We start from the raw sequence: 15,412 nt of genomic DNA, 5'->3' as shown, positions 1-15,412 counted from the left end.
ATTTTACACATTGTGATTTTGGGTCCATAACAGATTGCGTCAAAGTAGGATAATGTTTCCCTTTAATTGTAATAGCAAAAGTTTGTTTTGAAAGTTTTGTTTTGCCACATAACCAGGCATGTGGAGAGAAAACCATGAGTGTGAGGCTTGGGGACTTGATAAATACTGTGCCCACTAATGAATAAGTTCTAACTTCTAAATAAAAAACATTGAAATTAAATTTTCTTATATCATTACTGATTTTTAAGTTCAATCATTTTCACTGTACTATAAATCAACATAACGGATTCCATATTTTAAACTTAAAAAAAAAAAAAAAAAAAAAAAACCTTGCAACACTAAATTCTTATTGCCTCCATCCTTTTTTTTTTTTTTTTTTTTCACTCGACTTTTTATAGATTCAAACTCTGGTCTTTTGCTATAAACTCAAATATTAAATAATAACATGACTAGAGAAAGAAATTGGAATTCTACATATTTTTAAAAAGCAATCAAGGAAGTAAGGCAATATACTTTTTTATTAATATATATATATATATATTACTATACTTTTAACACTTTTACTTTAATTTATTTTGAGCAATCAAATTATACGGTTGACGAGTACATTATTATATTATTGTTTATTTATCTTTGTTATTGTCAATTAATTGATATTTTTTATATTTTATTTTTATTTTATCACCCCTAAAATGAAATCCAAACTTCGACACTGTATGTATACATGCAATGTGCGACACTTTTAGGCTCTAGGAGAGGAAACGAAGGGTGCAAATATCTGCAAATGTACATGCATTGCATATATATATACAAGATACGTGACACTGACAAGGACTTCCACTTACAAGTTTTCAACTTCCTTATAGAGCCGACCGCAAAATCACTGCTGATATTGAACCAATTGAGCTTAATATGATCAATGTCAAAGGCACTTGAACATTTTACTTTTGTTGTTAAGATGAGTTTAAACATTCAATACTTGGACAAATTTCAGCTTGTTTATTGCCACCACTCAAATACTAAGGACTTTTGAAATTGAAATAGCCTATACGGCCTTCAATGGCTGACTAGAAAAAATAATGCATAGAAATTCATCTTACACAACACATTCATATCATCTTATTTCAAAGCATTTTAGATTATTATTAGAGCTCCAGGTAACGCGCTAATTATTCGTGCCGGACTAAATTATAAATTCATAACTTAAAATTGGGGTACTATTGTGGAAAATATGTCCAAATCTAAAAGGTGTGATGAAGATACTATTTCATCCAAAACGCATAATACTATCACACCTCTAAGTATTTTTATGATTGAAAAATATAGAAATTCCAAATTATAATAGATGCAAGTTATTAACCTTTTACCAAAAAATATAAGAACCTTTGAACACGCGCATGAGTAGTATGCTCAGAGGTTAGTTAATTAATAAAAAAACATTACATCATGATGAAGAGCTTATTCCAAGAAACAAGGAGTCTTTCCATCCAAACTATAAAAAAAAATCAACAATGACAAGGGCATATTTAGCTAAGAGATGAGTAGGTTTATTCTCTTTACGTTGCATATGAGAAAACCTTACATTGCGAACCTCATGACAGAAGTCAAGAATCCCATACACAACAAAAGCCACCATAGCTGATGGAGGAGATAATCCAGCAAGAGCACAATAAACAAGAGGGAGTCACCCTCTAAAATAAATTCCTGTAATCCCAAATCCTTTGCAAACTGTGGATCGGACAATAGTTTGTATTTCTATCATTTAGTATATAAAGAACTAAGCTCTTGTAATGTAATCTTATTTAGTTAGCTTAATACATAATTAATTTTTCCACATTTTCTCTTAAAGTTTGTTACTATATAAACCTGTTTCATAAGATAATTATTTCAGCATGAGATAAAAAGATCAAAGGACCTGGATAGTGGGTTGATTTTACACATTGTGATTTTGGGTCCATAACAGATTGCGTCAAAGTAGGATAATGTTTCCCTTTAATTGTAATAGCAAAAGTTTGTTTTGAAAGTTTTGTTTTGCCACATAACCAGGCATGTGGAGAGAAAACCATGAGTGTGAGGCTTGGGGACTTGATAAATACTGTGCCCACTAATGAATAAGTTCTAACTTCTAAATAAAAAACATTGAAATTAAATTTTCTTATATCATTACTGATTTTTAAGTTCAATCATTTTCACTGTACTATAAATCAACATAACGGATTCCATATTTTAAACTAAAAAAAAAAAAAAAAAAAAAAAAACCTTGCAACACTAAATTCTTATTGCCTCCATCCTTTTTTTTTTTTTTTTTTTTTCACTCGACTTTTTATAGATTCAAACTCTGGTCTTTTGCTATAAACTCAAATATTAAATAATAACATGACTAGAGAAAGAAATTGGAATTCTACATATTTTTAAAAAGCAATCAAGGAAGTAAGGCAATATACTTTTTTATTAATATATATATTATATATTACTATACTTTTAACACTTTTACTTTAATTTATTTTGAGCAATCAAATTATACGGTTGACGAGTACATTATTATATTATTGTTTATTTATCTTTGTTATTGTCAATTAATTGATATTTTTTTATATTTTATTTTTAATTTTATCACCCCTAAAATGAAATCCAAACTTCGACACTGTATGTATACATGCAATGTGCGACACTTTTAGGCTCTAGGAGAGGAAACGAAGGGTGCAAATATCTGCAAATGTACATGCATTGCATATATATACAAGATACGTGACACTGACAAGGACTTCCACTTACAAGTTTTCAACTTCCTTATAGAGCCGACCGCAAAAATCACATGACAAAGAGATTGTCGGCAGAGGGTACGTAGGTGGTTCTGATTGATTGTTGGTATAACAAAAAAAATCTAGCTATATATATAGCTACCTCATTTTCTGCTCAATTATGAGATTTAATCTCCTAATTGTAATATTACTTTCCTTTAAACCTTAACCACAAGGTGATAACACGCACGTTCATCACATTGCCATGTTTCACACCTTAATAATTGCATTGATGCGCAAGGGTGCACGTACACCTCTTAATTTTACTGAAACCGCTAAGAAATGCATTCCTTTTCGGCTGCATGGGGGCCATGGCCATGAAAGATTATTGGAGATCTATATCTACTTTAAAAGAGACCTGATTCAAAAGAAAAAACGTTTAAATTGATAGTAAGCATTCACTAAAAAAAAAAAAAAAACCTTCCATCTTGAGTACTTTTGAAATGCTTAAAACAAGAAGAAAGAGATGAGCATGACACGGGTCAATAATCAATTTTTGTGCTGCTTTTCTTGTCCAAAATCCATTGCTTCGTATAATCAGTTAATCACAAGGTATGTTTGGATCCTCACTTTTGTTAAGAGGACAAGATAATCTTTTCACTGTATACTTTTGTAAATGAAAGACAAAATAGGGCAGATCACCGAAAGGCGAGATCACCGAAAGTAGACCTGATTGATTTGAATTGTTCTAATTAAATTCTAATAGTTATAGTTTGGCAAGCATTGGTCTCAAATCAATCTAATTACTTTTTAAAGAAATTTGATTCCCTAAAGGAAATAAATAAATGAAAGGAACTGTTGGTAATTGGGTCGGATTATGCCTAGTCCATGACCCATATATGGGACATTCAAATAAGAGGTTCATCAGTTTGAATTAGAATAATACTCTAGCCCGTACTATGCATGGAAACCTACCTATTTGTGAGGTAGATTAAATAATTTTGTAAAAAATTTAAGAAACTACACTATTATATGACTTGCTCTGTATAACTTTAATTGTGATACAATTTGATGAAGAAGACATTGCTTGAACTTATAATGGCTTACAAAAATTTGTCAGACAGTTTCAGATACAGTAAAAAATAACTCAAAAATTCAAATATTAAAATTTCTGAAAGACCAAAATATATTAAAGAATCAGATGATTTACTGCTTAGAAATTATTGAAACAAAACAAAATATATATTACTAAAAGAAATAGAGAAATATAAGAGAAAGATAAATTCCATTCAAAAGAATAATTTCAATTATTGCAATCTTTTTTATCTTGTAATAAAGGTTAGAGAGAGTTTCATGGTTATGTATAAAAATTACTTTTTAAAAATACATGAAAAACCATAAAAAAAAAAATATATATATATATATATATATATATATATATTTTTTAACAAGATAGAGGAGAAGAAAATAATATAAGTAGAGCTCATACCTTTATTTGGCTTAAAAAAAAAAAAAAATTGGGTTTGCTTTGCTTTAATAGTGTTCATGATTAAACTTGTAAATTTGGAGATAAATTATCAATGTTTGAGTTTGAGTTAAAGTTTGACTTGATAGAGAGATAGAGTTTCACTTCTTGTTAAGTTTGAATTAAACAAAAATAATTTTGTATAAAAAAAAATGATAATGATGAGTTTGAGTTTAGTTGAAGTTGTTACAAAGATAGAGTTTCACTCCTTGTTAAGTTTGGACTAAACAAAAATAATTTATATAAATAAAATGATAATTTTATTTAAATATTGTGCTGACGTGGAAAATTGTAGGAGTTTCAAATGTTTCAGTTTTATATATATTAGAGAGATCGAGTTTCAATTCTTGTTAAGTTTGGACTAAAAAAAAAAATAATTTCTTTAATAAAATGATAATTTTATTTAAATATTAATGATAATGATGAGTTTGAGTTTAATTTGGACTTGTTAGAAAAATAGAGTTTCACTCCTTATTAAGTTTAGACTAAACAAAAATAATTTTTTTAAATAAAATGATAATTTTATTTAAATATTGTGTTGACGTGGAAAATTATAAGAGTTTCAGAGGTTTCGGTTATATATATATATATATATAGATAAGGGTTAATAGTGAGAAATGAGAACTCATGATTGATTTGCACATGTATGATTGTAATTGTGGTGTTTGTGAAATTGTGAATGGTTTATGAAGGCTTATAAAACAAGTAAAAAAATTTAATGTATGGACCATCCAAACATGTTTAAGGCAAACAGACAATGGGTAAGCTAAATACAATTTGAAATTTAAGGCGAAATCTTTAAATAAGCATTTTTATATTTTTACTGTAGGGTTGAAGGCTTAAAACATATATTGGGCATTGGGCCTTGGCCGAGAGCATGATTAGTTTGAGGAGCAACGAATGGTAATGAGTGATTCAAACTCAGGACTCAGTGAGCAAGATACAAATAGGAAGGTGGTTCGAGGAAGAATATCTCATTGGATAGGCTAAACACAGATCAGATGTATATCCCATTTGATCAAGGTAATCTTCCAGGGTACTCCAGTAACAGGGACGTGTATCTTGAGTGTACCAGAGGGCTAGGATTTCAGAAATATCTAAGGAAAGCTGCTACTATCGCATTAAATACATTGCAGCTATTTTTCTGGCTGCATTTATGTGGAGAAGACCTTTGAATAGTGTTGATTTGGCTACCACAACTTACAAAAAGACAAAGGGGTATCTGATAGGATAGACACTCAAGTAAGGACTCAAATGATCAACACGTATAGGATCAAGATGGTCCAAAGGAGCTATATAATGTAAGAGACCCTCCATGAGGAAAGGGATCGAAAAAATAGAGAGAGAGAGAGAGAGAGAGAGAGAGAGAGAGAGAGAGAGAGAGAGAGAGAGAGAGAGAGAGAGAGAGAGAGAGAGTATTGTAGCAATCAAAATTGTATTTGTACCCCATTGTTATTGATTTATATAAAGAAACAATATCTCCTCGGACAGTGAATAGATTTAGCTCTATTTTCCTTGTTCTTGCTTGATCATATTTTAAATTCATACTAACCATTGTCAAATTCATTAGAATCTAGTTCTCCAACTCACTCTTTACAAATTTATTGTATTGGGCTTACTAGGCCAAGATCCCATACATCCTGGGCTTAATTGAAAACTTGTCCTTACATTTACATTTCTTAATAATATTTATTTTATTAACCATCAATTTAGTTAATGTATTATTAGATATATATATATATATTTATTTAATATCTATTATTTTTACTTTTTAATATAACTAATTTATTTGAGCAATGTTAGTAAGACAATAAATTTTACTATATAAGCCATACAAATTAACATGTTGTCAATTTGATTCTTTAGCTTTCGATGGAGGATGGGATACGCTGATGTGTGGATTGCTCTTTGAGGAGACTGAAGCTTCTTAGTTTTTTGGTATGGTGATTGAAACTTTTTTTCTTTTTGGTGGGTTGTCGTGCCTTTATATGGTGGTAAAGGAAAGTTGATTCCCACCCATGGCATACAATTGCTAGTAGTTGATTCAAATATCTTGAAATAGTGGAGTTTTTTTATGGGTCTTTATTACTGTAAGTTTTATTATTAGAATTGGTAACTAGAGAAAAGAAAGTGTTTCATGGTTTCAGACTAAAAAGTATACGTACAAATATATGGTACCGATACAAAATACAATATAACAATTCTTGAAAAACTAGGTTACGAAATAGCCGGATACATATATTAATTAATTATCAACATTTTTTATCCAATATATGAAAGTATCTAATAGTTCTATCAACATTTTGTATCCAATATTTGGATTATAATTTTTGTGTTCATCTGTAAATTATATACAACCAATTCCTTTCATATTTCGAATAAGAAGTTTTATTTCCATTTTATGCAAGTGCGTTCTCCTAAAAAATAGTTATATATTATTTTAAATATTATTTTTGAAACTTGCTCTAATATACACGATGATAAAAAAAAATTTAATGATATACATTTTAAAGTATTTTTTTTAATGTTTCATTTTCCCATAATTTGTGTCTTATTATTAAAGAAATTTTACTGTTTTTCCTTTTTTATTTCCTTCACATTAAGAATAATATAAATATTGTAATACTAAAATTTTATATATCATAATATTTTTTTAAATAATATATATTATAGTTATAAGAGTTTTAATAAAGCAAAACTATAGTCTCATATTTTATATAAAAATCTTTTGAGTGTTACATAAATAATGTTAATACATTGAAATATTTTCATGGACCTTTTATGTAATACTATTCACTCAAATAATATAAATAAAATTTTATTCATTGTTTCACTAATAATGTCTATTGATTAGCAACAATATATTGGAAGCAAAAATAACAATTGTTTTTCCTTGATTATGATTATGTTTTTGTTAAACTGTTACTTTTATCCAATATTTAGAATATCAATACTTATGAGTTATGAGTTTTCATGCATCATCATCATCATCATCATCATCATCATCATCATAATAATAATAATAATAATAACATCCAAAAAAACATTTAAAAAAAAAAAATTAAGTGTGCAACGCACAAGCCTATCATATACATATTTAAAGCCAAAGTTAAGAGAAAATTCAATTAAGATGACAATAGAAAATTTGAGCTTAAATCCAAAAAATTGGTTCCATTTATTATTCTATTCTATTTTCTTGGAAATTAGAATTTTGATTTTCTGAACAAGGCATTCTTGAATTCAGGGTGCATGTATACCAGATCCGGACTTAATCCAAGAAAGAACTTGCTTGGCCCAAGAAATATATAATTGTGTGCTAGAAATGGGCTAAAACCAATCTGCTTGCCCCAAAAAACGAAGCCCAAGAACTTAAATGGGCACAACATTCCCAAGCCCCAACCACAAGCTTTCGAACTCAAACTGGTACATTTCGCTGATATTTGGTTGATAATGTGGCAAACTTCTACTCTATTCAATCTTGGAACAACATTCTTTTTTTTTTTTTTTTTTTTACCGTAACTAACCTTATCAAGAACAAGAACTTCTAAATCAGGAGCCACTACCAGTAAAGCTTGTAAAACGTGCCAGTTTGATCTATTAACTTTAAAGTTCAAACGGGCCAACTTTTGAAACCTGGAAGGAAAAATAGAACCAAAGCCGATGCACTGCAAAGAAGGTTTAAAAAGCAAATATTGTGAGTTTCGGATTTTAGTAGAAAAAAAAATTTAAATAGAAAAAAAAATCATCACAAAATTTTATGTGGTTTGGAAGTTTACATACCTCCACCAGCAAAAATCTTCAGAGTCAACAAATTAATGCTATACTCACATTTTTTTATTAAAAAGAAAAATACGAGAACCCTAAAAAACCCGTAACCCCGTAAATTTAAATTTCCCAACATATGATTCATCACACACAAAACAATCATCAGACCCCACCTAAACTAAAAAAGTTTTACTTGCATTCCAATAATAATAATAATAATAATAATAATAATAATAATATAATAAATTTAAAAAATAAAAATAAAAAAAAAAAAAAAAAAAAAAACCAATTTACTTTTGAAACAAAACCACCTCTCAAACACAATAACATCAAAGCCTGTACTGTAAATGTTTCACAATTTAATAGAGCATGAGAGTGAGGCTTTTAACGGACTATATTCCTAACAATATTCGAAAAAATAAAATAAAATAAAAGAAGAAAAAGAAAATAGAGGGACCTAACCTCTTTGTCACCAGGATATAATGAAAAGAATTTAGCGTGTTTAGTGCTCTAACAAGCTTAAACACCCTATCTCCATAATATATCTCATGTTCACGAACCCAATCCTCCTGAAGAAATTCAACTGCACGAACCTCTACGTGTGCTTCAACTAAGTTGGCTAGTTTTTATAGGAAAACAACGTTGCGCAAATCACCACGAAATCCAAAGTACTCAAGAGCTGGGGCATATATCTCAAGTTTGTAATCAGGAAGGTCACGTTCATATGTATAAAATTCGATACTTAACCCTTTCAGCGTAGGTACGCTTACGTTAAAATTGATCATACCGTCCGTACCGTCTCTTACCAATGACAAATCTTCGAGGACCGGGCAGCCACATATGAGCATTGAGAAAGAGTAGTGGGGTCTATAAAGAATTTCACAGAGACTCATAATCTTGAGGCTGGGGAATTGAAAGGAAGGAGGAGGATCGAGCACAATTCCACCGAATAATTCCAAAACCACAACTGTTCTACAAAAATAAAAGCTACGGGGCAACTCGAAACGTCTCCCATTGTAAAATTCAGTACCGTCTTGGCCATTAAGGTAAATCTCGAGACGAAGATGTTCGACATTACGAGCTAGAGCGGTGTGGATCCATGCGTCAAGATGGAAAGAGTTACAAGGAGAATACCATGCGAGGCTAAAGTTTCGGAGCAATGGTGCTATGTGTAGAGCCAAAACTCTGTACACAATATGTGTAAAGCTTATGGGTTCTTGGCGGCAGTCATCTTGGAGGTCGAGTGTTGGGACGAGAATCCAGAGGGGCTTCCACCTACTTGACAAAATGCTAGTGGCAATGGCCTCTTGGGTTGTTAGGAAAGAAAGGATATGGCAGATAAGAGAGCTGGGTAGATTGCTGATTCTATCAACCACCGTGTCTTCGTCCAAAGATAATGAATTGGCCATTTACGCTTATGGTTTGCTGGAGGTAGAGCTAATGAATTGGTTTATTTATATTTACGCGTGAATTGGATGACCGTCTGAGAATTACTCTTTGGACTTCCCAATGGCATTGGAAATGAACAGACTGAACCAGTGAACCGACTCCAGTTAGTACTCCACTGTGCAATAACTTTAAGCACCGAAAATACGGCATGGCTCATTTTCAATTTTCAATAGAAATGGACTAGTCTTCTTTCCCGATAACATTAAAGAGTAACACACACAACATATATATATATATATATATATATATATATATATATTTATATTTTTCATTACTACTCTCCGATTTATGCTCCCACATGCCTCCTTTCTTTCTTTTGTTTTTGGAAAAAGAAAAAATGTTTTCTCCTTTGGTCCTAATAATAACATTTATCGTAGGATAGTATCAATTATCAATAATATAAGGAAAAAAAAGAAGAAGAAGGATTATGACTCAATCCAAATCTTTCTTCACCCCTACTTTATGTTTAGGATGGCAAAATTTAACATGCATGGTTTGCGAATTCAACACGACACAACACAACACAAAATTAGTAAGTTAGATATTAAGGCTTAATGAGTTCATGTCATATTCAGATTGTCATGATTAATCCGTTTAATAAACGTGTTGTGTTCATGTCCAACCTATAGAACCCGTTTGACCCATTTAATTAAATGTCATTTTATCAATATATCTTTCAAAACTTTAGGTATATAAATTTATTAGTTATTGTGGTTTATTTTGTAATGAATTATTTGTGATATTGAGATGTGCTTTAGTTTTGAATGATTATTTGTGATGCAGTTACTTGTTAATTTTGAATTTTATATTAAAATTTTATTTGTTTGGATTTTCATAATTCAGATCAATTTGGTTAATACTGAAATTTATATAATTTTTTTCGCTTTGATTAATTTGATAAACGGGTTGACACAACTAACTCGTTTGATAAACAGGCATTGTTAGGCTTGAGGAATCTTAACTCATTTAATAGACATGTCATGTTAGTGTTGACTCATATAATTGAATACTCATAAGTCGACACAACATGAACTCGACATGTAAACACTAATTGCCACCCTTACTTTATATATCAAAAATATTCAAAATCTATCATGTGTCCACATATTTAATGCATGTTTGAGATGCACTTAAACACACATTTGATTTAAATTAAAAAAAAAAAAAAAAGTTCATGTTTTAAAATGCAAAATTGATAATTAAGTTTTGTATTTAGGTCTTATTAACATTTCTTTTACAAATTGTTAGGAAAATTGACTATTATCGATTATTCAAAATACTCATCATATATATATATATATATATATATTTGGTTCCATTTAGGGTTAATTTTAATTGAGTTAGATTTATATTGGCTAAATATTTTAATTGTGATGCAGTTACTTGTTAATTTTGAATTTATATTAAAAATTTATTTGTTTGGATTTTCATAATTCAGATCAATTTGGTTAATTTGTATAATTTTTTCGCTTTGATTAAATTTGATAAACGGGTTGACACAACTGACTCGTTTGATAAATAGGCATTGTTAGGCTTGAGGAATCTTAACTCATTTAATAAACATGTCATGTTAGTGTTGACTCATATAATTGAATACTCATAAGTCGACACAACATGAACCCGACATGTAAACACTAATTGCCACCCTTACTTTATATATCAAAAATATTCAAAATCTGTCATGTGTCCACATATTTAACGCATGTTTGAGATGCACTTAAACACACATTTGATTTTTTTTTTTTTTTTTTTTTTTTTAAGTTCTTGTTTTTAAAATGCAAAATTGATAATTAAGTTTTGTATTTAGGTCTTATTAACATTTCTTTTACAAATTGTTAGGAAAATTGACTATTATCCATTATTCAAAATACTCATCACACACACACACACACACACACACCACACACACATATTATATATATATATATTTGGTTCCATTTAGGGTTAATTTTAATTGAGTTAGGTTTATATTGGCTAAATATTTTGGGGTCTTCTTAGATGTGGAGGAAAAAAGAAAAATGCAAAAACCACTTGAATTTTTTATTTTTTTAAATCTTATCATTTTGCAATCTTAGGGACCTTTTTGTTCATGTAATTGGGTTCTTGAGACCCCTTATATAATTTTTAAATTGATGAGGCATTAGGCTGAAGCCCAAGTGACTAAGGCCTAGGGCCGACCCTAGTCCTTAGATAATGAAATTGAGCCACATGTAAGCTCCCTTGAGTTTTCTTGAATTCACGATGAGTAATATTTGTCTCAAGCCAATGGGAAGTGTGGTGGCATTATATGACAGGTCTACATGGATTTTTTTTAAATTAAATGTAAGGTTAAACTCATATTTGCATTTATAATTCATTATTAAACTCATTTGCATATGTTAGGTTAAAAATAAAACGACCCCTTGCAATTAATTAATTAATTACCCGAGTTAATTAATTAGAACAAATTTCATGCAATAGCGTGACAGCACAAAAAAATCACCAAATTATCTAAATGCAGTAGAAAATAAATTTGACACAAGTGATTTGTTTACGAATGAAAAAAATTACCAAGACAAAACCCCACCGAGTGATTTTAAGGTCACCATTCCCAAGAATCCACTATATTATCAATTATAAGCAGTTACAAGTATAAGGAATCTTACTAAACCTTTGGCCTATCTCGAAATACCAACTTATAGTTGAACCCTTACCACAATACCCAATTGGACTTATATTGTAGTGGCAATCTTTTCATTCAATACACGAATCCCAGTACATGATTAACCAATAATGCACAAATCCCAATATATGGCTAACTCCTTTGCACAAATCTCAGTACGTGACTAACTCCACAACAACCCTTTGATTAATGTGGTTGATTTGCAACAACTTCACATAAAAACACCAATAAGATCTTCAATGATGGTGTGAGAGACTTTGCTTTGTTACAGAAACCCAAAGGCGTACAAGAAATGTAGTAAGAACTCTTTCTTCTATAGAAGGAGGCTAGAGTTTCAAAAAGAAAACCTTATGAAGCTCTCAAGGGTTAGGTTTTTCTTTTTCCACCTCATTGTTTAAATAGGAGCTCAATGGGCTCTCCTATTCCAAAGAGATATACACAAACCTTGGGCTTTTCTTGTCCAATAAGGATTATACAAACTCATAAACAAATAGTCTTTTAGAATAAAAACATTGCTGGCTATAGTTTGAATCCCATAAGCTCGATAGATTAAGAAATGTGTCGAACTTTAATGAATCTTAACAGATCGAGCTTCTGTCGAGGAAGTATCGAGACTTGCAGATTACACTTTTCTTGAGCAGTTCTTGAGTAATCTTTATGTTTTCAATGTAACCACTTGTAATGATCATCTTGAACCTACTTAGATTTACTCAAATACAAGTAAAGTGCATTTTGTCAAAGGAAATATCAATTACATAAAAATATGTCCCTTACAGCATACATCAAAAATAGCCTTATAGTTTAACTAGTTGGTACCTTATGATGTTTCTAATAAAAACATCCAGGGTTTGAATCATCCCTTCCTCAATCATTGAATCATAAAATAAATAAATAAATAAAATCAATTATTCAACCTCATTAATCATTTAGGAAAATTTTAAAATCAAGTACCCTAGAAGTAGCCTATTGTGGTGGGCCTTTCTGTAATTTTGGGCTGGACTACTTCCTGCCACGTTGTGGCCCAATAGTTCTGGGGCAGGAGAGTCGGACTGGCTTGACTAAAATTCACCTCAAGCCAGCTTGTGTGCAAGCTAAAACCCTTTTGTTGAGATCTTGGTCACGTGCCCATGGCAGAAGATGCTGTCACAAAAAAGTTATAGCAGGAGGGCATAATACAATAAAATAAAAATAATATATTGGCTGCTAACCAAAGACAATGATTAAACCACTTTCTTAATAAGAAAAACACAATGATATGAGTACGGCATAAATATGTTAGTGACAATAATAAAAGAAAAGAAGTAATTTTAATGCTTGATTAATAAAAAAGGAGTGGTTAGTCTGGCATGCTTGGTTCCTTAGGAGGTTTAAGTCTAGGAGGGGAATCACTCTTCAATGTGGACAATCTCACAGGGAAGTCCTGCCATGGAAATTGACCACTTTGAAAGAATGGGCCTAAATGACTTATCCTCGAAACCTTTTAACCTTGCTAGAGAGTAGGTTGTTAAGAGAGAGAGAAGGGAGTGTTGAGGTTCAAAATTGATCACAGTCTAAGGCCTAAAGAAATAGCACATTGGGCTAATTTCTCGAAAATGAAGCTAGAAAAAAAAAAAAAAAAAAAAAAAAAAAAAAAAAAGGAAAGTGTGAGAGGTCCAAAGAATTGGGATCCAAAGACCCATGGAAGAACAAACCTTAAAATACATGAAGCAAGGAGAGGCCCAGTCGGCCAGGATTAATAAACCAAAAGGAACCTAATAAGAAGAGCTAGGCCGGGATCCCCGAAGCCACCAGAGTCCGGGATCCCTAGGACACGCAAAGTAAGATTGAAGCAGATTCAAAAGAGGGATAAAAGACAAAGAGTAGGCAGGTCTCATGCGCCCAGACATACAGTGGGATCAGAAAGCACGAAGCAAAACGCAGGAGCTGTGCCTCAAGGAACCAACAATGAGAAAACCATAAAAAAAGAGGTAACTGGAAAGAGCTTTCAACCCAGCAGTAAAAGATCCCAACTATTTGGGGAAAATGACAAGGACGGAGTGCAACCAAAAGCTGGAAAGGTGGAAGAAAGGGCCAATAACTGAAGATCAGCGAACAAAGGGGACCTTGAAATGGAAAACCAACTAGGGGCTTTCCGCTTGGTCGCACCAAAAGCAAGAAGTTATGAGAAAAAAGGGAAACGACCAGCCCCTGAGCAAAACTAACACAGCACGAACTCTGAGGGGCAAAAAGGGGAAATCACTAGTACCCTGGAACCCTAGAGCTGCACTACAAAAGGAAAGGGGAATCCATGCTGAGGGGATTCAGATTTCGATTCACTAATTGCTTTATTCAAGCATTCATCGCCATTTTTCTAGTTTTCTAAAAAAGACATAGAGCCATAGGAAGAACTCTATAAAGTTCAAGGAAACAGAGAGACTACTCCCGGTATTCCAGAGACAGCCACTATAGCACATACTCGGATTTAAAAAATTCAAACTTTACAAGTCTTGGAAGCTTGAATAGCTATCAAAGTCTGTAATTTTTGAACTTAGTTGAATCTTGTATCACGTCTTAGTGAGCACTGTAATCATAACTAAAGAAAATTAATAAAATGCCTCTCACTAATTCGAGGATCCCTAACTTTTTCTTATACTGTATTTTATTTGCTGTGCTTTTCCTTGCTGTTAGGACATATATGTTTTAACTTGTTTAAGAACATATGTCACTTAGTTATGTAAATTGGCTAATCCTTTGACAAAACGCACTCTGCTTGTAATTGGGTAGTTCTAGGTGTTTTTAATACTTCAAGAAACAATGTTTCAAGCTTAAGTGTTGAAGTCATCAAGTCTGTCCAAGAAAAAGCAAGTTGAAGTGCAGGATTTTTAAAGCTCGACACCTCTCGATAGCTACCTCGACACCTGCTATCTGTCGAGAATTAAAAAGTCAGAATTCCAATCTGATTTTCTTGGGATCCGTGAATATGTTTTTGGGCTTTCTTTTCTTCTAACCCTAAACATATAAAAGGATTATTTTAAGAGCCGTTTTGGTAGACACAAGTTGTATTATCATTGAGCAATCTCTGTTTATGCAAATTGTGCTCAACAGACAAGGTTCTTGACCTAGTTCATCTTCCATCAAGAAGTTGCTGTGTATTTGCACCATAGGGTTTTGTGACCAAGCATCTTCCTGCTATTCATCACGTGGATGAACTGAAGAACTTTGCAGCCAACCATTCTTCCTCAAGTTGGTGTTCTGAAGTCGCGTACTTGAATCCGCGCATTGGTTAGTCAC

The 15,412-nt window shown here is 31.5% G+C and overlaps 1 protein-coding gene across 1 annotated transcript; it reads right to left on the bottom strand.

Annotated features, from left to right (window-relative positions):
• Nucleotides 1-8,657: 8,657 nt before the first annotated feature.
• On the bottom strand, nucleotides 8,658-9,440 carry LOC112024508 (F-box/FBD/LRR-repeat protein At1g16930). The gene has a single exon (XM_065771685.1). It carries the CDS (start codon nucleotides 9,438-9,440, stop codon nucleotides 8,658-8,660), a length of 783 nt encoding a protein of 260 aa, XP_065627757.1.
• Nucleotides 9,441-15,412: the final 5,972 nt, after the last annotated feature.

Source organism: Quercus suber, unplaced genomic scaffold, assembly GCF_002906115.3.
Source record: "Quercus suber isolate HL8 unplaced genomic scaffold, Cork oak 2.0 scaffold_47, whole genome shotgun sequence".
Taxonomy (NCBI): domain Eukaryota; kingdom Viridiplantae; phylum Streptophyta; class Magnoliopsida; order Fagales; family Fagaceae; genus Quercus; species Quercus suber.
Note: the sequence above shows the minus strand (reverse complement) of the source record. Positions and strands in the feature narration are given on the sequence as shown.

Excerpts from the sequence above, each read along its gene's own strand:
- LOC112024508 (XM_065771685.1), bottom strand. The coding sequence starts at position 9,440 with ATGGCCAATTCATTATCTTTGGACGAAGACACGGTGGTTGATAGAATC.